The sequence below is a fragment of the Mus caroli genome, unplaced genomic scaffold (genome assembly GCF_978045245.1).
Source record: "Mus caroli unplaced genomic scaffold, Mus_caroli_1 scaffold_2, whole genome shotgun sequence".
NCBI classification, from domain to species: domain Eukaryota; kingdom Metazoa; phylum Chordata; class Mammalia; order Rodentia; family Muridae; genus Mus; species Mus caroli.
This window is the reverse complement of record NW_028227257.1, coordinates 42,895,047-42,915,752: the sequence shown is the minus strand read 5'-3', so window position 1 is coordinate 42,915,752 and position 20,706 is coordinate 42,895,047. Positions and strand designations below refer to the sequence as shown.

At 40.5% G+C, this 20,706-nt stretch overlaps 1 protein-coding gene across 7 annotated transcripts in view; it reads left to right on the top strand.

Annotated features, from left to right (window-relative positions):
- The window catches only part of Slx4ip (SLX4 interacting protein), a 166,654-nt gene that overhangs the window by 88,849 nt on the left and 57,099 nt on the right, over window positions 1-20,706 (top strand). For 3 of the 7 annotated variants that reach the window (XM_085833774.1, XM_085833776.1, XM_085833771.1), the window contains 3 exons: window positions 14,827-14,916; window positions 19,285-19,338; window positions 19,597-19,717. In XM_085833774.1, the coding sequence (XP_085689900.1) occupies window positions 14,827-14,916; window positions 19,285-19,338; window positions 19,597-19,717 (265 nt within the window). Of the gene's footprint in view, window positions 1-6,447; window positions 6,586-14,826; window positions 14,917-19,284; window positions 19,339-19,596; window positions 19,718-20,706 lie in introns of those variants that run through there. The other 4 variants (XM_085833787.1, XM_029472398.2, XM_085833781.1 and 1 more) reach the window with 3 other exon arrangements.

Sequence of the window (20,706 nt, the reverse complement as noted above, 5' to 3'; positions counted from 1 at the left end):
GACAGTGTAGAATGAATCGGAAAGCATGAACTGAAAGAAATTTAGCTGCTTCCCCCCACCACCAAAGAAAAATATCTAGCCTTTCTGTCAGTTAAATTAGAAACAGGCAGTATAGGACTTGATTTTCAGGACACTAATTCTCTACCAGCCATGCTAAGGCAGAGGCACTGAGGGAAGAGCAGGATTAAAGAAAGAGTAGAATGTTATCTAGAAAGAGCAGGGGTGGCACTGCACACGGAATAGACCATGGAGGATCCTCCAAGGAAACCATCACCTGCACCTTAACTTGTACAGGTCTCAGGTCAGAGTTCATCACTCATCGCCTACCCTGTTTGAAAGACGCACACATTTATCATTTCCCCCTTGTCTCCACGTGTTCTACTCAGTGACCCTTCAGAGAAGCCCAAGCAGCATTAGAGTCCATGTGACAATGCCAGGACAACATGCTTGGTGTTGGTTTCTAAAACACAAAGGAAGAAAGAAGGGAGGGAAGGAGAGGAGGAGGGAGGGGGAAAAGGAGGGAAGGAAGGCAGGCAGACAAAAGCAGCCAGTGAAACATATCCAGCAAGGACTGGTGGGGTCATGCAGAAGATCCTAATGTTTTTCCAGGGACAGGAACCACTGTCATAGGTCACTGATTGTCACAGTGTGGCCCCCAGGTACATCAAGGTTACTTGGAATCTTGTTAGAAGTTCAAATTCCCAGTTTCCCCTCCCCCTCCAGGGCAAGCCTTAACAATCTTCTGTGAATCTTACACACTGAAGCTTGAGGAACACTATTTTTGGCCATGGAGATGTCAATCAGGCCCCGAGAATCTCGAGCATCTTACAGCAGATTTTATAACCATTATTCCTAAGTCAGTGGTAGAGTCTTCAGAGTTCAGTGGCCTCAGGAGACTTCCCTTACCGAGAGGAGGATGCCTGGGAGATGTAAGTTTCCACTGAGAACCTTTATAAGGTTTAATTGCTAATGTGTAGGAGGCAGCTGATACTGAGTTGTCCCTCCCACTCAGTTCAGCTAAGCTTTCAACCTCTCTCTCAATATTCTTAATTAATGATCTACAGCTTCTGAAGCCATTTCATCAGGGTCTCATGTCCCGGCATGTTTCCTCTGTGAGCATCCCTTGAAGAGGGTGTTATTCCCAGCAGTCAATTAGAAAAGGAAAGTGGAGGTGGCTCTCAACAGACCCTGTGACCACTTAACTATCTCCCTTCATTCCTCTTTGTAGTTCTCTAAAATTAGGCCAGAGGAAGAAAAATTCATTTCTGACCAACAGCCCTGGCCTTGTTTGTCTAACACAGACTTGTCCCATTTGGATTTCAGTTTCCTGCCTTAGGCAGGAATTGATTGAAAATTCCCTTTGAACTCTTGATCCCTTTGTGGAAAGTTGTTTCTCTAGCTGGGAGAAGTTGAACACCGAGAGGGAACTCAGCCCGGAACTTTAAAGGTCATTCCCACCAACACCGAGAAGGTTAGACAGGGACTGTGATCATTGTAAGAGTCATTATTGAATTCTGTGTTCTTGTTTGGTAAAGCAGGGCCCAAGTGAAAGATGATGAGAGCTTAATCGTCTTAATTCTCTACTTCTAAGTAATCTTTTTTATTGCTTATCTTTGTTTATAAGGAAAACACCTTTAAAACTTTTATTGGATCTAACACGTTCTTTGGTAAATATCATATAAATTTCCCAGGTTAGTCCCTCTCATTCCCTCACAGACAGTGTTGAGGAGGGTTCTGGAATTCCCTGTGGGATGGGAATCCCCTTGTATCACTGGGCACTTCCTATTATGGGTTCCTGATGCTGTTTGCTCTTTGTGGCTTCAGTCTCTCCCTAAAATAATGTAACCAGGTTTTTTTGAGCAAGGAGTCTCTTTGGGAATATAACTCCACTGTCCATTGGCTTTCCAATAACCATATCCATGTTTTGAAATTAATGAGTAATTGCTAATTAACCAATTTCCTTTGTCCTTACTTCACCTGTGACTCAAGATAGAATAGGTAAAGAACACCCCATTATAATACAAAGCTACTGGACTGGACTGTCCATTTTTTACTCTCATTGGTTGAGAATGATGTCATTTGTTAAATCCTCTATATTTATAACAATTTAGATGATGTAGTTACTATTTGTTAACACTTCACTTTCTTTAGTGTCATCTTGACAGGAGTAGTCATTATTGCGCCCCATTTAATAGATAAGGGGATTGAGATTCAGCCAGGCTTGGGAACATACATACATACAACACGTGCTTTCAGAGTTAAAATTTCCCTTAGAAGATAGATACATACATTCTCTGGTTCCTGAAGCCATTAAGTCCCCATCTTTAGGAACACACTTTAGAAACATAAAAGCCAGTAACCTCTGACACACTCCTGGATGCTTTAAGTAGCTGATATAAATGCAGCAAAGCAGTAAATCCTCTCCTGTGTGATTTTAATCACTTTTCACAGATAAAAACTTGTGTTCTACAGTGGCAGTGTGGTGATTCATTTAGTCATCCACTGTTAGGGGTTTGTTGTCTGTGGAGTTTGATCTTCTGGGTTGGGCAGTGAGATTACTTCCTTTGGCAGATCACGTCCTGTCTGTAAATCCCTTGTAATCTACAACTCTTCCTTGCATGATGAATATAGCTTTCTCCTCAGATTTGTTCTGCTTCGCTTTCTTCTCTATCCTTAAGGCCAGGCAGATCTAAAAAGGAATATTCCTTTACCTTTAAAAGCCTTGTATTATATTTTATTCTGTTTTCTTGGTTTGGAAGTTATTTTTCTTTTCCTACACAATCCTTGTGACACAATTTTAAGTATTGCTGCTATCTTGTGGTCACTTTTACTTGACTATATGATAGATTCTTTCCGTTTGAAAATGCATAAAATTAAGCACTAAATACATAAAGCCAGGCCCATCCTACCATTTATTCTGACTATTAATGCTAAAGTAGCCTATTAGAAAATTAATGTCCTTGATGGCCACAGAATTATACTACCACTAGTCACCTGACTTAACTTAGAATGCTACTGTGCTGAACCTCCTAGATTGTTCTATATTGTCCTTTGCATGTAAAAAGGTCTATCCTTATACAACCACTACCTAGTTAGATTGGCCTTACCCCTCCAAGTAATATGGATACTATTTACAGATTCCCCACACTACAAGATCTAGTTTTTGCTACTTGGGATATTCAATTATCTTTTAACATCATTCACATATTTTATGAGTTAAGTTCAATGTATTGATATCTTCCACCATATTGACAAAGGTAGAACAAGAACCTTTAGAAAAGAAAAGAAGAAAAGAGGAGAAGAAAAGAGAATAGAAAAGAAAAGAAAGGAAAAGAAAAGAAAAGAGAAGAAAAGAGAAGAACAATCCTGGAACCTAGGAACAAATGTTCAAGTCACCTGCAAGAAGATGTGAATATATCAACTGGCACTTGTGGCTTTGGTTGTTAAATGACTACAAATTCATCCAATTGTTCCATTGCCCTGGGATTTTTGTTTGTTTTAATTCAAAGAGACCCTTTGCACATTCTTAGGTTCATTTTGTCAGTATATGTTGAGCTCCTATCCTCAGCCAGACCCTTTAAAATGTAGAATGTTAGGGCTTGCTAGCAGATTTGATGTGGAATATGAGAAAAAGGGATACATTAAAAAAAAAAAAAAGTCCCAAGTTTCTGGCCTGGACAATTAGGTAAAAGTTGCCATTTGCCAAGCCAGCTCAAGTAAACCCAGTGGTGGTGGATTCCAGAATAAAATACGGACAGTATCCTTTTAAGTCTGTTTAATTGTTGTTCAATATATCAGTGAAAATGAGGAGCATGGCTTCTCAATTGGGTGCATGTATTTGGAGTTGTGTGACATTCAAGCCAATAATAATAATAGTGATAATGGTAATAATAATAATAATAATGCCATCAGTCAGCTTGTGAACTCCCCAATATCTGAAACTTGAGCTGTGAGTGTATATGATGCTAAGATATTCCCAAGGAATGGGCTGTCAAGTCTTCCCTAATTACAGGGCCACTGTGATGGGAGCAAGCTAGAAAAAAACACTGAGAAAGAGCAGCTAGTGGTGAAGGCAGGGGAGGACAAGGCTAGTGAACCATTTTGTTAGGTGACACTGAGAGGTAAAGTAACAGAATGACCAAGAGCTAGACCATTGAGCTTGTCAGTGAGGGCCACTGGTCATTAGTAATAGACGCCATTCTAGTTAGTGGCATACTGTGGAGGACAGAGGAAAGTGCAGCTCCTGACTGGCGTCTCTGTGTGCTTTCACCCCATTTTCTACCACGTATGGCAGTCTAAGAACCCTTCAAGGAAGAAAGGGAAGTTTGATTTTAATAATAGGGGTTTTCATCTTGATCCCCCCTCATAATCTGCTAAGAATTAAGAGATGAAAGCCATTGCTCTGTCCCTTTGGAAACGCGCCTTGCCAAGCCACCTGTCAGTTCTTAGTGCAGTGCTACCAGCAGTCCCCACCACTCTCCAGTGCCCACCCGTGACCCCACCCTGTGCCTAAAACAGACTCTATGAGCCTGGGGATCCACACTCATTAAATAACATAAGCACTGTTACAGAATCTTACTGCAGGGAGTTTATCTTCTTTCATTCCATTTCTGGTCTTTCTTTACCAGTCCTTGCTGCTTGCCAGCCATGATCCAACCTTTTTGATTTCCATCACCATCTCATCATCCTACTTCAGAGGAAGAATATCATGGTTGGTTGGTTTCATGTTAGTAAAAAAAACCTGGAAGTAAACCAGAAGTGAATTTTTAAGATCTTTAAAAAGGCATTATTTCATCTGTGGTTTTCATCCTTGGCTCCATATCACAGTTGACTGCCAGAGAGGTCTTTTTTTTTTTTTAAAGACAATAATTCATACTAACTAAAGGTTCTATTTTTTTTCATAATCATAACAAAATTGTGGTGTCTAAAGGAGTTTTGGAATTGTATATTCGAGAGAGCCCCACCTTCTGTTGCATTATGTGGTGAGACTGTCAGATATTCCTGTCTCATACTGAAAATACTGTGAGCAGTCCTCTGGCATTCACAGAGATCTACATCAGACTTTCTTAAACTAGAGCGGCCATGAGAATCACCTCTAGGCTTGTAACCCACAGGATCTTACACTCATCCTGAAAACTTGTTTGAGATTCTACTTACAACTCAAACTAGCTACAGAAAATGCTGGAACTTTGAGAACCAGGGATCAAGACTAGAGGCTGTGTGATCAATACCCTTCAGATTATACACACAGAGAGCGTCTCCCCAGAGAAGAATAACCAAAAGGAAGAGTATGGCAAGGACAAGATGGGCATGCCACTTGCCTCTTTGGGACTTCTTCAGCTCTGGTGACCCTGAGCCCTGCAGAAATATGAACCTCTCATGTGCACAGTGTGTGGGGAGTCTTTATCCTAAGGCTATGTCTCAGTTTGCAGCCACACAATTAGATTCTTTTTTTTTTCCCTCTGTACTGGTTATGTGTAGCCTGGCTCTCTCTCTCTCTCTCTCTCTCTCTCTCTCTCTCTCTCTCTCTCTCGCACACACACACACACACACACACACACACACACACACACACACAGAGAGAGAGAGAGAGAGAGAGAGAGAGAGAGAGAGAGAGAGAGAGAGAAAGTAATATCTGTACAGAGTTACTACCACAGAAAAAATTTAAATGACAACTTGATTGGGTTAAGTGCAAGATAGAATTTGGCAAATTCTTTGTTATGTTAAGGTAGAAGCAAAGGGCATTGTTGTGGCAGTATTCTTTAGATAATTTTGTATTTAGCCCAAGAAATGGAATTCCTCTAAATCACTGAAAATCCCCAAATTCCTGGTTAAAGATTACTTGGTCCCACCCAAGGAGTAGGAAAGTTACGCCACCACCCTTTCACCTTCATTCTTACCGTTTACAAATCTCCCTCTGAGACTACCTTCCAGTTACAACTACCTCAGTCTAGGTATTGCTCACCAGGGGAATATTTAGAGGGTTTTTCTTTGACTCATAATAATATTTTATAAATTCCTTCAGCTCAAGTTAACCTGATTTTTAGTGTATTGTCAGGAACATAAAAGATTGTTTTCTAATACATACGTACATACACACACACATGCATATACACATACACTCACAATATACAAATTCATCCATCCATTAGTCCACCCATACATACATATATACATACACATACATACCCTCCCACACTCATATACAGAGATACACGCAGACAATATATATATAAATATATATGTGTGTATGTGTGTATATATATATATATATACACACATACACACACACACACACACACACTGACATACACATTGTTTGAAAGAGGGGTAAGGGAGGGAGAGAGACAGAGAGAGAGAGAGAGAGAGAGAGAGAGATTTTATGATAGAAATTTACAGGTACTGTTTTCTAAACACCATTTTAGGGAGCATAAGTCATCATTGGTCCTGATCATGTTGAAGACCAGCCTTTATGTTGCTAACTCTGGATGGTGCCTGCTCTGCTCTGCTCCTTTGGAGACTGATGAGTCTACAACACTTTATTGTGAATTATCTTTTCTTTCATGTTTTCTGTAGCAGAAATAGGTAAGAGCAGCATTTATATTTTTTACTTTGCCATTTGGCATGATTATAAGCTGTCTGCCTGCTCTTCCCAGAAGCACTGTGTTGTCAGAGTAAAGCCACAAAAGAATTCTAAGCATTTATTAGATTTTGGTAGAGATAGGTAAATACTTGGCACTACATATGTGCAAAAGGTTTTTAATTGATAATTTAGAGTCTAATTAGAATGTCCTGCAATTTGCAAGAGATACCACCTTTGGAGGGGAGTAAAGGGAGTGGGGCTGACATATGGAGCCCTACACCTAGGGCCATCGTGTTTCTCATTGCTACATGTGCATTGGACCTGCCATAAGTCAGGCAACTGAGGGGAAAGGACTGCAGATCACATTTGAAAATGGCTAGGGAACGCACCTAAAACAATGAGGGAGCGTGTGGAAGCCTGCTCCTAACTTGGCTCTGTCTACAGTGATGGATAAAATTTCTAGTTTTATACTGAGGTCCCAGTGGTGTGTATTAAAGTGTCCCTTCACTAACATTCGTTTCAGTGGCCACTGCTTTATTTCCAACATCATGGTGCATCTCTTCCCAAGCCTTGTCTGTGAGCTGCCCTGTCATTATCCTAGCCAAAAGACAAAAGTCTTTCTCTTTTCTAAATAGACCAGAAAGTTTGCTAGAAGACACCAAGCAGCCTCTTACTCGTTTATCCTTATAGAAGCCGCCATCAAACCCACTTGTTCTTTCCCTCAGCTTTTCCCTCCCATTTCTTTTATCATTTTCTCTTTATCTCTAGAATAGAGATAAATCTTAGTGAGGAGTCTACTGTAAATTTGGGAATGACTAGAAAGTCCTTCACCCCAACCTGTAGTTAGAATCCTCCAACGGACAAACAGGAAAAGTAGCTCTCCTGTCCCAGCCCCTTTTGGACTCATATAGGCCCCGCCTGTCTCTCTCTGTTCGTTTTAACTAGAAAAACTTGAACTCAGAGAGTAAATCACCCGCTAACTTTCCCCAGTAACTCTCCTCTGATGGATCTGGTTCATGGAGCCTAGCCTTGTCCTTGGATCTTGTTCTACCAAGTGATTTGAAGATGAGAAAATAGCCCGTTGACTTAAACTAAATGTGTATTGCCTATTTCTGTGAGTATGTGATGTAGCTTTACTTGTAAGCTGTGAACCTGATTCTGTAGCCTTATTCTGTGGAAAGGCTGTAAGAGAAGGGGAGGTGGTCCCTCCTAAAGCAGCAAGCAGGTTAGTCAGCTTTCCTAGTGATGCTTTTACTCATTTAGCAAACACCTTTCTTTGCCACCTATGTGTCATACTCAGTACTGGGAGTTGACAACTCCAAGGGAACCCGGAAGGCCGAAGGCAGGACTTAATGCAGGCAGGCCCTTGAGTAAGACAGCTGTGGCTACAGTCACATGCTTGCTGCCTATGGTTAGTCCTGCCTAGGGATGTCCTGAAGTGCCACAGGGAAGAGTATTTGCCTGGATCTCTCCCTTGGCCAGTTCTAGCTCCATTACCTGTAGTTTATTGGGTGATTTTTAGCCATGTAGTGGGTGTTTTACATCATGTAGATTTTTGTAATGTGTTTGTATGGGTCACGGTGAAATGATAGACAGGACAAGCTGCCATATTTTATGTGTTTTTGTGGTGACATTTATTTACAGAAGGGTGAGCATTATGTATACAAGTAGAAACAAATATATAGATAGATATGCATGAAGGTGGGATCTAGAGTGGAAGTCTCTTTGAAGGAGTCCTCGTGTTTCACATCCAGGAAAACTGATGCCTAATGGACCCCTTTCCCTCAGGATGCCCTTCCCTCGTGTCTTCTTTTGTGCAGTCAGATTTAAATACATCTGCTTGACCCTGGTTTCCACTACCTGCCATGATCCTCTCTTCTGCCTTACAGTGCTTTCCAGCTTGCCTGCCCCTTGCTCCCTCTGCCTTTCTGGGTTCCTCTGTAACCCGAGGCTTCCTGCCCCAATCTATCTCGTCCTGTACTGACATTGACCTGTGGGTCTGCATTATGAGACTTAAGCATATAGAACTATTTGGGGCCACTTTCTCTGAGTGCTATGGTTGGTTTTGCTCCATGGCTTGCTGTTTCCTAGGACTCACCAAGGGCCTTTTCTCTGCTGCCTCTGGTCTTTGGATGAACACTGTGGTAGGTGAGTACCATGAGGTTATGGTACGTGCTGCAGCACCCTGTTTCTGTGCCCCTCTGTTGGTGTGGGACTCAGCCAATATGGAAACCCTTCTATATCTGTGCTCTGTATTGATTTTCACAATGATACGTGCAAACATTTTCACTTTTATGGTATATTTTTGTAAAGTCAGCATACAAGGTCTCTCTGAAGACTCCAAGAGAGCACAACATAGAGCTAACCTTCTGAAGGTGAACTAACCAACATGTGTGTCTGCCATTGACTTAGGGTCAGGTAGTCCCAGGATCCTTGCATTTTAAATCTTGAAAAAAATAAAAACCCTTCGCCACTGCTGATGACAGCTATTATCACTATAGAGTAAGGAGAGAGGAAGGTCTTAGCTCATTCACTGGGATGAATAGCCATGGCCTTGTTTCTAGAAAGGCTTTTGAGTCCTTACCTTGCTGATGTGCCTAAAACTTAGGACAGTTTGTTCTGTCATATTTTCTTTCTTTCTGCCACTAAATATGAAGCATATTTATGGGCTGCTAGAGTGCTAATCACAGGGGATTAGAGTTGACCCTGGTCTGGACACATTTCTGCTGGAGCTCACGTTCTAGCAGGGAAGTCTCTTCCACAGACCATTTAATGCTGAAGTCTGTAAGCACTTTAAGAATGTGTGTAATCCAGAGGAGGAAGATAAATGTTTCAGAAGAACTCAGAGCTCACTGTGCTTGGAGGATGGTGACTCAGCAGGAAACAGACTAGTGAGGTCTGGTGAAAGGCTTAGAGTAGGCATGCTCTGTTGGTGACATTACAGGTCCATGTGAGACACTACTAGGGAAGGGTCTGACCACCTAAGTGGGGGTGGGAGAAGCAGCAGAACAGGAGTGGATGGATGTCTCAGAACACATTAAAAACACAACTTACAAGATGAAGCAACCTATTCCAGAAGGTTAGGGAAAAGGAATTGTTTGAGGCATCTCCCAGGGTTTTGGGTTACCATTTCTAGATGGAGGGGTGAAAAGAAAAGAATACGTTGGCCTGTGTATGTACAACCAAATGCATGGGCTATGTTATGAAACATAATGAAGTGAGGGGCTATCTGTGGCAGGACTGAGAAATTAAGCTATGCTACAGATCTGGGGGGAGGGGAGAGGAGTGAAGGCCTGGGAAAGGGGTAGAGGCAGACAAGTGGACATGTAGACAGCAGACAGATAGCAGATCCGTGATGTCAGAGAGAGAGAGAGAGCAGAGAAGGACCAAGAGGGGACTCAGAGGACATGCAGGGAGAGCTGGAGTGGTGGGTGTTCTTTTGCTGGCTTCACACACCTGGTGCACCTGGTGGCAGCAGGTGATGAGGTAAGCAATTGCTAGGTCCCTGGGGCAGGCCAGGGGAGTCACCTGTAGGCTAACATTCCTCTGAGTTACAGTACTAATGTAAAATATAACGTGGCAAGACATATCATCTTTGTAGGCCCCAGCCCAGGTGCACCCTGAGAAATTATGCCATGCAACAGATATGGTGTAAAAGCGGTTTGTTTACTGGGGAGAGAAGAGGAGTGAGGGCCTGGAAAGGGGGTAGAGGCAGACAGGTGAATATGTCCATAGACAGCAGGACCATGAGAGCAGGGGTCGGGGAGGGGGCGGTACATCTGCAGAGAACAGATAGAGAGGATGCTAGGAACAGACTGAAAGAGAGAGAGAGAGCTGCTGAATGGAGGGTGGGTCCATTTGTGTGCAGCACACACCTGATGTTCACCTGGCAGTGGTAGCAATTCATGACTTAAGTAATTGGTAGGTCCCTGAGGGCAGGCCAGTGGAATCCCCTGCACACTAGCATTCCTCCCTAACAATGTGAAGCTATTTCTCAAAACCCTTGGAATCCCTTCCTGAATGACCCACTCTAGCCTGTGGAAGAAGTGATGCTTCCCAGGTTTCCTGATCTGAAGAGAGCTGGAGAGTTTTTCTTCTGAGAGTAGAAAGAAGCTCCTAATTAAGGCTAAGTAGGAAGGGAAGCTGTGCCTCCTCTGTGCTCAGAGGCCTAGTTTGTTCCCCTCTGTTTACTCAAGGGAGAAACAAGCAGAGCTTTGAGAGCAGAGAACTTTAGGAGGCACAATGGTTCTGATTAGTGCAGATTATCCAAGCTCTTGCTAGAGAGAAACAAGGCCTGGTGGTTGCCCAGAGAGAACCACTGCCTGCCAAGCATAGAATCTTCCAGAAATCTAGGAAAGTCCTCTCCTACATTGCCAGTGTAAGATTTGATACCTTATTTATTCAAAGAAAGAAAAAATCTAATTAATCTATAATCAATCAGGGTGTGAAAAAACTCCAGATTGAACCTGTGTTTCGTTGGACTTAGACGGGAAAGTTAGAGCTTGATTTTTGACCAAGTTCTCATAAAGGAAGGTAGGCCACTTTTTATTATGACTGGAGGATCTAAAATACAGTGGTAGTAGCAGTGCTTGTGGCCATTAGATATCACAGCTCGTTGTCTGTTATGGTTGTTGCAAAGTGATTTTAAAGAATAGTATTAATTTAATATTAAGGTTAATATTAAAGATATGTAGATACCAGAACCCATATGCTAAAGTGCCTCCATGGCCTCTCTTCTAGGCTTTAGGTTCTCTGCTATGGCTTCTCACTCAGCTCCACTCTTGCCTTGTCATCACTCATATTCAACCCAGAAATCTGCTCATCCCAGATCTCCTTCTGGGGAAGATGAGCCCAGTTGTTACTGTAATTCCAGCACAAACAATAATGATGGATGAGTTGAGGAAGACAGAGGCTTCAGTTTCTGGTTCTCAGGTTTCTTCATTCCAGTACAGTATAGAACAGAAGCCACTTAACATCCTATTGAAGAACACCATGCACAAGAAAACATATCTGAAAATATCACAGCACTCTTCCTTTTCTTCAGTTAGCTGTTGTTATTGGGCCCATCACATATGAGTCAGCCCCTGCAAACCATGCATGTATTATTACTATATCACCAACTGAAGTTGCTTTTTAAGATTTTGATAAATATACTTCAGTGGAATCAGTTTTCTTTTGTATTCCGTATATTCATTTTATATATTTAAAATGCATTCTTGGTACATTTTATAAGATTCTCAGTTGGTTAAAGAAAGACTCAGGGCACACAAAATATCTACCAGCTAAGATCTTGTAGTTGTGGCATATGACCTCCACCTGGTGGCAGCAGCATCCTTAAAGGTTAGATCTATAATCAACAATTAAGAACATAATCTGAGTGTAGCCATTCATACACTTGAATGTGTTTTTCAAACATTGTTTTTCTACAGCCCACAAAACATCAACCTTTCATCATAATTCATAAAGAGACTTACATTGCACCAAATAATTCTCAATCTTAATATCTGACATACTGATACTTTTTATGGCTTCCTAATATTCTCTTGGATTTCTTTAATTAAAAAACAATTCTGGTTGGGCAATAGAATCACACACCTTTAATCTCAGCTCTTGGTAGGAAGAGACAGGGGAATGAATATCTTTTGAGTTTGAGGTCAGCCTGGTTTACAGAGTTAGTTCTAGAACAGCTAGGGCTACACATAAAAACCCTTTCTTGGAAAACCCAAAATAATAATAATAATTTTGATGCATAAACTAAATTGCAATCAGACAGCCACAATACACTATCTTTATAAGAGGTTATATAATATGCACACAGTTTCAGATATTATACTTACATTTTAAAATTATTTATTAGTGATCAGTAATTCATACAAGGTAAGAAGAACCACTTTTATATGTACAACCAAGGTCCCTTTTTAGAACCCTGCATCTTCCTGTCATTTGTCTTCTTCCTATGTCACCCAGACACTGCCCTGCCACTTTCACCACACATGGCTCTTGCTGTTGTGAACTGTCAGAGCCATACAGTAGGTGTTCATCAAACTTGCCTCATTAGCTCATCCTGGTTTTGAGATGAGTCTGTGGGTTGTGTCAACATTTTGATTAATGCCATTCCATTGTGTGAGTAGAATACTAGTTTATTCTCCTGTTGATGGTCCTTGAGTCTGTCTTCAGTTTGGTCTAGTGGGAACAGAGCCCAGATAAGCTTATAAGATGGCCTCCTTGGCCTAGTCAGTAAGTACATGGCTTGCTATAGAAAGCTGGCAAACCTTTTGCCAAAGTAGATGAACCCAGTTGCATTCCCAACAGTGTATGAGTTTGGGCTGTTCCATTCTTCCCTGCCATTTGTTATGGTGTCAGTCTTTGTACTTTAAGTCCTTTGGATCCATTCTGTGGCTGTGGCTGTGGCTGTGGCTGTGGCTGTGGCTGTGGCTGTGGCTGTGGCTGTGGCTGTGGCTGTTAATTAGGAAATGAGTTTCCCTGGCATCAGTCAAATTCAATACTTTCTCAAGTGCAGTCACCCATTTTTCATATTTGTGGTACATATTTCAGCTTAGATTTAAAAATTCTGTGACTCTGTGGAAGTTGTTTACATATTTGGATGTCAGTCCTGCATGTCAGACATGTGTATTTATAAATGTATTTTATCCCGTCTGTGGCAAACTTATCATTTCACTGATAGTACTGCCGATGAGCAGAAATTTCTTTGATTGTTTATATCCACTTTAATCAACAATTTTTTCTTCAATGTTTTAAATTTCCTGGATCATATGTATAAAATATTTTCCTGCCCCAGTGATAAGAGTAATAATGTTTTGGTTATTATGCTTAAGTCTATAATTTATCTCAAATTAAATGTTATAATTCTTAATAAGGTAGATACCAGTTAAGTTTCTTTTTTTTTTTTTTCTGTGTTTGTAACTGATGTCCTAGCACCATTTTTTGAATCTACTTTCCCCATGTTTTCACAAAAGTTTATAAAGGAAAGTAAAAGCTTCCTTAGTTAGAGATGGATAAAAGTGACTTTGCTAGAGGTCTGTAGAATGAATTGTCAGGGGCTCTTTGACAGCATCCTCAACCTATGATCTTGGTTGCCTGTTTTTTTTCTTTCTAATGTGTTGTTTACTGTTATCTTGGGAATCTCAGAAGTGACTCCTGATGTGTGAACATTTATAAAGCTACAGCCTCGGTGTGTGTGTGTGTGTGTGTGTGTGTGTGTGTGTGTGTGTGTATGCGCGCACTCCCCTGCATGCACTCCTGTGAGCTTCCCTGCATGGTCCCCTGCATGAATTCCTGCATGAGGCCAGAGGTTCAGCATCAGGTGAACCCTTCTTTTCTTGAACCTTGAGCTTGCCATTTCTGTTTGACTGACTGCTCAGTAAGCTTCTGGAATCAGCACTGAGACCTGAGGTAGTAATGAGTGTGGGGACTCATGCTTCCACAGAGGGCCCTTGACCCTCTCAGTCATGTCTCCAGCCTAGTTACAGCTTTTCATGAGACTCTTGTGACTGCTGACCAGTATGGAGACATTAGCTACATGGGCTTATCAAATTGACATAAAATGAAATTAAAATGCCAACTTTAAGTCATGATAGCCATATTTTGAGGACCTAGTTGGCTATTTTATTGTATTACAGACATACAATATTTTCATGTTTTCTCTTAAAGTAAGAAAGGAGGCTTTGAAAATTCATAGCATATTTAAGGGAAACTTTCCTCAGTTTCAGTAACTGGCGTCCAACTTGGACCCCCTTATCTCTCTGGCTCTTTCTTATTTTCCTGAGTATTTATTCCTATCCCATGCTCTTTTGTGCAGCTAGTTCTTATATTTTTTTTTAAAAAGGCAATAACTTATATAGATTCTTTACCACGGAGGAGAAAGCCTCTTCACAGAATTGTTCTTTTCTGGAGGCTACCTAGTACTGTCCTCTTCTACTTCTCTCGATGTTTGGCAGACTTCCAGCTACCATGGAGCTGTCTGGTCATCCTCTTTCAAGGTGTGGTCTAGAAATAGTTATTTTGTCATTTCCATCCTAATTAAGCCTGCATTTCTTCTTAACATCTCCACTATAATTATGAACTTGTGAGCACTAGGAGCCATGCTAAGATTCCGCCCCAAGAGTGGGTTTGTTGTCCTTCTTGTGTGTGTACAGTTTGTGGCAGCCTCTGGAGTTCTTTGTTGGGCATGACCTGCATAGACACATTCTACCACTGATAAATATTCACCTCTTCTCTTTCAGTGTGGGAACTTCGCAGTCCTGGTGGATCTTCATGTATTGCCACAAGGTTCAAATAGAGACTCCAGTTGGTTTTCTAAACAGAAGAAAGAGGTAGAACAAACACTTTTATCTTTAAATAATGTTTCTTGTAATACCAGCTAGAAGAAATGTCAGCTATTCTGAGCTTTCTATTTCCTTAGTGTTTTTTTTTTTTTTTTTTAAGGAAAAAAAAAAAAAAGAAGGGTGATTGTTAGGTATTCACTGAAAAGCAAGAGTATGTCTGGAGACAAGCATGCATGTGTGCCCACCCATGCTCTTCTGACAGAGCCATGTTTCATGTGCTGACTGTGTGTGTGCACCTTACACTCTCTATGTCCTCATCCCAGGCTCTATTATTTAAACCCAAAATTCAAATTCCCTCCACTTGGAGGAAAATTATATAATAATTCTCTATAATAAAAAGGGAAGAAGAGGAAGTCAGACTAGTCCAAGTGAGCAGGGATTTTGATCTGAAGAGATAAGAAGAATGGTAGCACCAGTAACAGGTGTGGAGTTCACAGGAGGCTAATGGCCACATCCCTATTAATCTTCACTTTCATCTTTGCCTCTTTTCATTGTTATGAGCCTTGACAAGAGGAATTCCAGTCTTCCTCCTTTCATGTTGACTATCCAGTAAAGCAGAGAATTAGTATGGATGTGCAGTTGACTTGGAACAACATAGATTCGTAGTATGTTGGTCTGTTAATACATGAAATTTTAGGAAAATTTGAAGGAAAAACCCATTAGATGAGCTTCATAGCCTAGAAATATTTAAGAAAAATAGAATTAGTTTACTGTTTACTCCCAAAATGTACTACAGTTCTTTAAGACATTCTGTAAGCCTCTGTTGGCTTAAGGTTAGGGGTCTGCCTAAAACACTAGGTGAGTGGCTAATGCCACATGAGCAGTTTGTCTGTCTACTAAATTGCCTGCCTGAGTAAAAACGTATCTCTTATCATTCGTAATTATTTGTTCAACTGTCCAAACCTAACATAGAAAATGTGTCATGACTATATTTTTCCATTAGTAATTCTTTCTATTTAGTAGTTAGCTATTATAGAACGAAAGAGGTGGCTTGTTCTCACAAGCTGAGTTAAGTTCCTAGCACCCATTCAGACAGTCCACAACTACCAATAACTCCTGCTCTAGGGGCTTTAAGCCCTCTTTTGGCCATGGCCATGACCCACACATGTCACAAACACATACATACACACACACACACACATCAAAATCAAAATCTTAAAAAATAAACAAAAATCAGTAGACTATTAATAGTTAAGTTACTGAGGAGTCAACAGTTATCCCAGGGTTTCTAACTATCTTTCTACCTCTTGACTTTCAAGAATTCATTCTATGATATTTGACCTTCCTGGGAGCTTCAGTTTCCTCTTAAAAATAAGAGTTTGACCAGATAAGGCTTTAGTCTCCTATGATTTCAACACTTCTGTGAACTCCTATAGTGTAGAAACATTATTTCTTTCCTTCTTTAGAGATCAGGGACAGATAGTGAGCCATAGCCTGATCAGAAGTTTCAAAACAGACTAGCTGTATTGCTCTGTGGGTATAAACGTGCATACTACCCAACACTGACCTGAGTTCAATCCCCAGGATACACAAGGTAGAACAAAAGAACTAACTCCTGCAAGATGTTAGTTCTGACCTGCACGTATACACTACAGCTTGTATGTGCCCACACAGCTGCACTCATATACACCAGAAGTAAATGAGAAAATGTAATTTAAAAACTTTTCAAAATATGCTGGTCTTCATTTCCTTCATAGTATTTATCTGCTGCCACTACTCTTCGAGAAGTGAATAATAGTCCGTTGTACCAAGCGCTAATATTGAATGATAACAAGACTAATAACGGTGGATGGAGAATGGTATTTGTGAGTTCAGTTCACTAAGACTAATCTATCCACCCACAAATTAGTTTTAAAAATACATTTTCCATCAACTAGAAATACCAGTAGTACTTTGTGGTCATTATTTTGCAAGGATACTCAGTGACCCAATGCTGAGAAGAGGAAACAAGAACTGGTATGGTTGATTTATCACTGAGGAAGTTGATTATAGGCTGTCCTCTTGAAAACTCTCTATTTAGCAGGTCAGAATCTTTCTCCACCATTTACCTTCTTTAATCTCAAATTTTAGATCACTTACACATGTCTACATGATTCAAATTAGTGAGTTCACTCTAACAAAGTGCCTAATATTTCACATAAGGGACCTCACCCCAGTAGCTTCTGATAGCTTCTAAAATCTCTAATTCTAGACTCCAGCTTTCCCATGCTCTTTCACAGTTTGACTACTTCAGCTATAGACCTTTAGTGTTGGTATTTAGGCAGTTTTGATCAAGAAGTAGTTGATATGGAATGCTCTGGATAGATGCCCTGCAAAGCATGAGGTGAGATTTCTTGTCAAGGGGCCACATGGTGCTGTGCTCTTCCAACTAGTTCCTACTCTAGAACAGTTAGGCATGACTTAGCAGAGGTGCATGATGGGACCTGCAGGGAGGTGCTTTGGTTACTGCAAGAGGTCTGCTTACTCTAATAAGTTGAGCATTCCTCTCAAAGTCAGGTCAATATTTTGCTCTCTCTGTTTTAGGCTGTTTCTTCAGAGTACATCGTCATTGACATTAGAGTTAGTTGAAATTCTTTATGTGCATGCTTTAAAAGGAGAGTTAAAGAAAGGTCACTGCTTTACGTTGTTCAGTCAGTGCTTTGTAGGTTTTAGTCTTTAGATCACCTCATGATTGAGGTTTCATAAACAACCATATTGATTGCATTCTTTGTATGAAAGAGGACTGGGTTAATATATTAAACATAAGTTTCGCTTGAGTCCAGTTCAAGAAGTCTTTGCACTGAAGAGGCAAACCGAAATGGTCCCATCTGTAAACTTGCAGAAGTTATTAGCACAAGCCCCATTATCCCTAAGAGGCCGTGTCTATCTCCCAGTCATGGAGTTTTCCTGTGTCCTCTCACCGACCTCTCAGATTTCTCTGGCTGTTTTCTCCTGTACAACTCTATTTGCTTCACCATGCCTGGCACCATCAGTTCTTAGGGACTTTTCCCACTCTGCCCATTGCCTATCTTTAATTCCTAAAACCAGCTTCCCAGAAGGAACGCCTGTACTATAGTGAGAAGCTTCATGTGTATGGGCTCTATTTTTGTCTTACTATTTTTAGTCCTAGCCTTATAGGGTATTTATGGCCAAATTTTAGCAATCCCTGTTGCCTTGTGTGTCTTCCACATATTTTCTAGCTCAGTCATAGTTGAACCCTCCATGTGAAGCAGAAATTATATAATTGCTAGAGCAACAGTATGAGGCAAGGCTGCCTTTGTGTTGTGTGAACAGTGCCAAAGCATTCAGCTGCAAATGAATATCTTTATATCCCACAAAGAAATGCATCTTTTAGTTACAATAAAAATCAAGAGAGAGAAGAATGGTATTTGTATTTTATGTAGAAATTTCTGTGTATGTGTTAAACCAAGGGTTTTTTATATACTGTTTAAGGGGTGTTTGCAGGAAAGGAACTCACTATGGCTGCTCTAAAGAGCAGCCAAAAACTTGGTTCATGTTGTAATTATGAAGCATCTAAAAGACCAACCTGTGATGTCTGAGAAACAAGTGAAACAGGTTTGAGGTGGCCTGAAGAACTCTTGAGAGTACTTCAGAGTTGTTGGGAATTGATCTAGGATTTATTACTCATTGGGTGTCAGTTTTATATGTATCCTGTATATATGTACCCTGATATCCTGTGGTAAATTACATTTTCCTGATAATGCAGGAATCACCACATAAGACACTGATAGTTCCAATGTGGAGTTGGACTTCTGAGTTATTTTTGGTTGTTGTTCTTTACAAATATTATAAGCCAAATGATATCTCTAGAAATTTATTAATACAGTATGCTGAAATTTAATTCAAGCCTAGTTCTGCTACCTAATAACATTAATCTACATCAGAGACCTAAGAAGCTATTTTTATCATTAATGAATGGAGAATCATACTGTGATTTAAAAAAACAAATGGGGTTTATGCCATCACCACAAGAGTGGTAAGTTCACATTACTGGATTCCCCCGTTTTCTATTTAACCCACCACTCTGACTCTCTTGTGTTTGTAATCCTAAAACCAGAAACTAATGAATAATGGTATTTACTTAACACTAAAATATAAAAATTAAATTTGAAACAAAATTCTCACTGTTTCTTGCTTTCTTTATACAAATAACATCTGGTAGCACTGTATCAGCAAACAGGACAACAGTGCAATGAGACCATGGGGCCAGAGCGCTGGCAGCTGTGACCTGTCCCATGCCACCTGCAGTGACAGTAGAAATATTCTTACCCTCCTTTCTGCCTCTGAGTACCTCCCTGAGACCATGCTGCCACCCATGTAGAGCTCCATGGGATTTGTTTCTTCTCTCCATCACAGTGTGATAGACTGATACTTATGAAAACATTCTTGAAGTCACATCCTGCTCTTGAAGTAAGCTTTTAAGTCTTTCATTTGATATTGTAAAACTGAGGTAGAGAGAAAATGATGTAAGCCAGCATCAGGCTTGAAGCCATCTTTGATAGTACGTTTAATGTACAGTGCAGTGATGAAGGCTGTACAGTGTTCATTTCAGCATAACTGCTAGGCTTAAAAGCTAGCCAAAAAGCATTTGCTTTCTCAATATGTATAATCTTTGCTTCTCCCCATTGCATTAAACTAGAAATGTCTAATGTTTTAAATTTACTTTAGGAAGTTTGTTTGCTGTTAAAAGAAACCATTGATTCCAGAGTTAAGGAGTACGTGGGCATTTATAAACAGCACAAGCCATCAAGTGCAGAATTCACAAGATCCAGTCCCTTGTCCTTAAAAGGTAGGCAACAAGCACTGCACTTTTGGACAAAGAAAGTAAAATTTCAGCTTTGTAGAGATTGCAATTATATTTCACTCTGTCATGTTAGCATAGTGATACATTTAGAAAATATGCTGTAATGAAGATACTTGTGTTTGAGGAACAAAAATTTGCCAGAAAGCCCTAAAGGACTTTTAATGGTAGGCAAAATATATAAAAATAGCAAATAAAACATTCTTAAGGAAACTGTAAAATTTTAAAGGTCTCTTTTGTTTTTATGACAAATAGTCTTACAAATGAATTTATATTAATACTGACATAAATTGATTCGCTGTCTTATGATTTTTAGAATGTTTTCCCATATGTCATTCTATTTCAAATGTCCTCAAACAGGAGCATTGATACTCCTGGAGGACATTTGAAAATGTGGGCAGAGTTTTGGTTGTCAGTAGTGGCATGGGGTGGGTGCTGCCTGTAGTGGGCAGAGGCCGGGGATGATAGGACAGCCACGGGGCACAGAACAACCAAAGCCTGAAGGGCAGCAAGGTTGACACATTCCTTCTCTCCTCTTGACCCCAGTACTTACCTTAGGACCTGTGAGAGATGCAGTGACATGCTGAGTGACCACAGGGGACAGAGCTGGAATCCAGACCCAGCTCTTATGAACTCCACTCCAGTGATTTTTCTGTTCTCTTGGTCTTCTGCTTTGTTTCTGTGTTTTGTTTTGGTTGTTTGTTTCTCACGTAAAATCAGCATTTCATAGCAGCCTGTGATATAGTCAGTGCATGCTAATTATCAGACTGTAGTGGTAGACTGCTGTGAGCCCCGTTATGCTAACAGAAGGTGTTAGGAAAAATACTGGATTACATACTCCTGAAATCACACTAGGTCGAGAGTGCTTACCTTGTGTAGATGATAAATAGAGAAGTAGTTTTTGTTAGCTGAACTGGAAGGCTTGAGAGAATTGCATTTCCAAACAAAACAATATTACTATCCAGTGGTTCTCCATC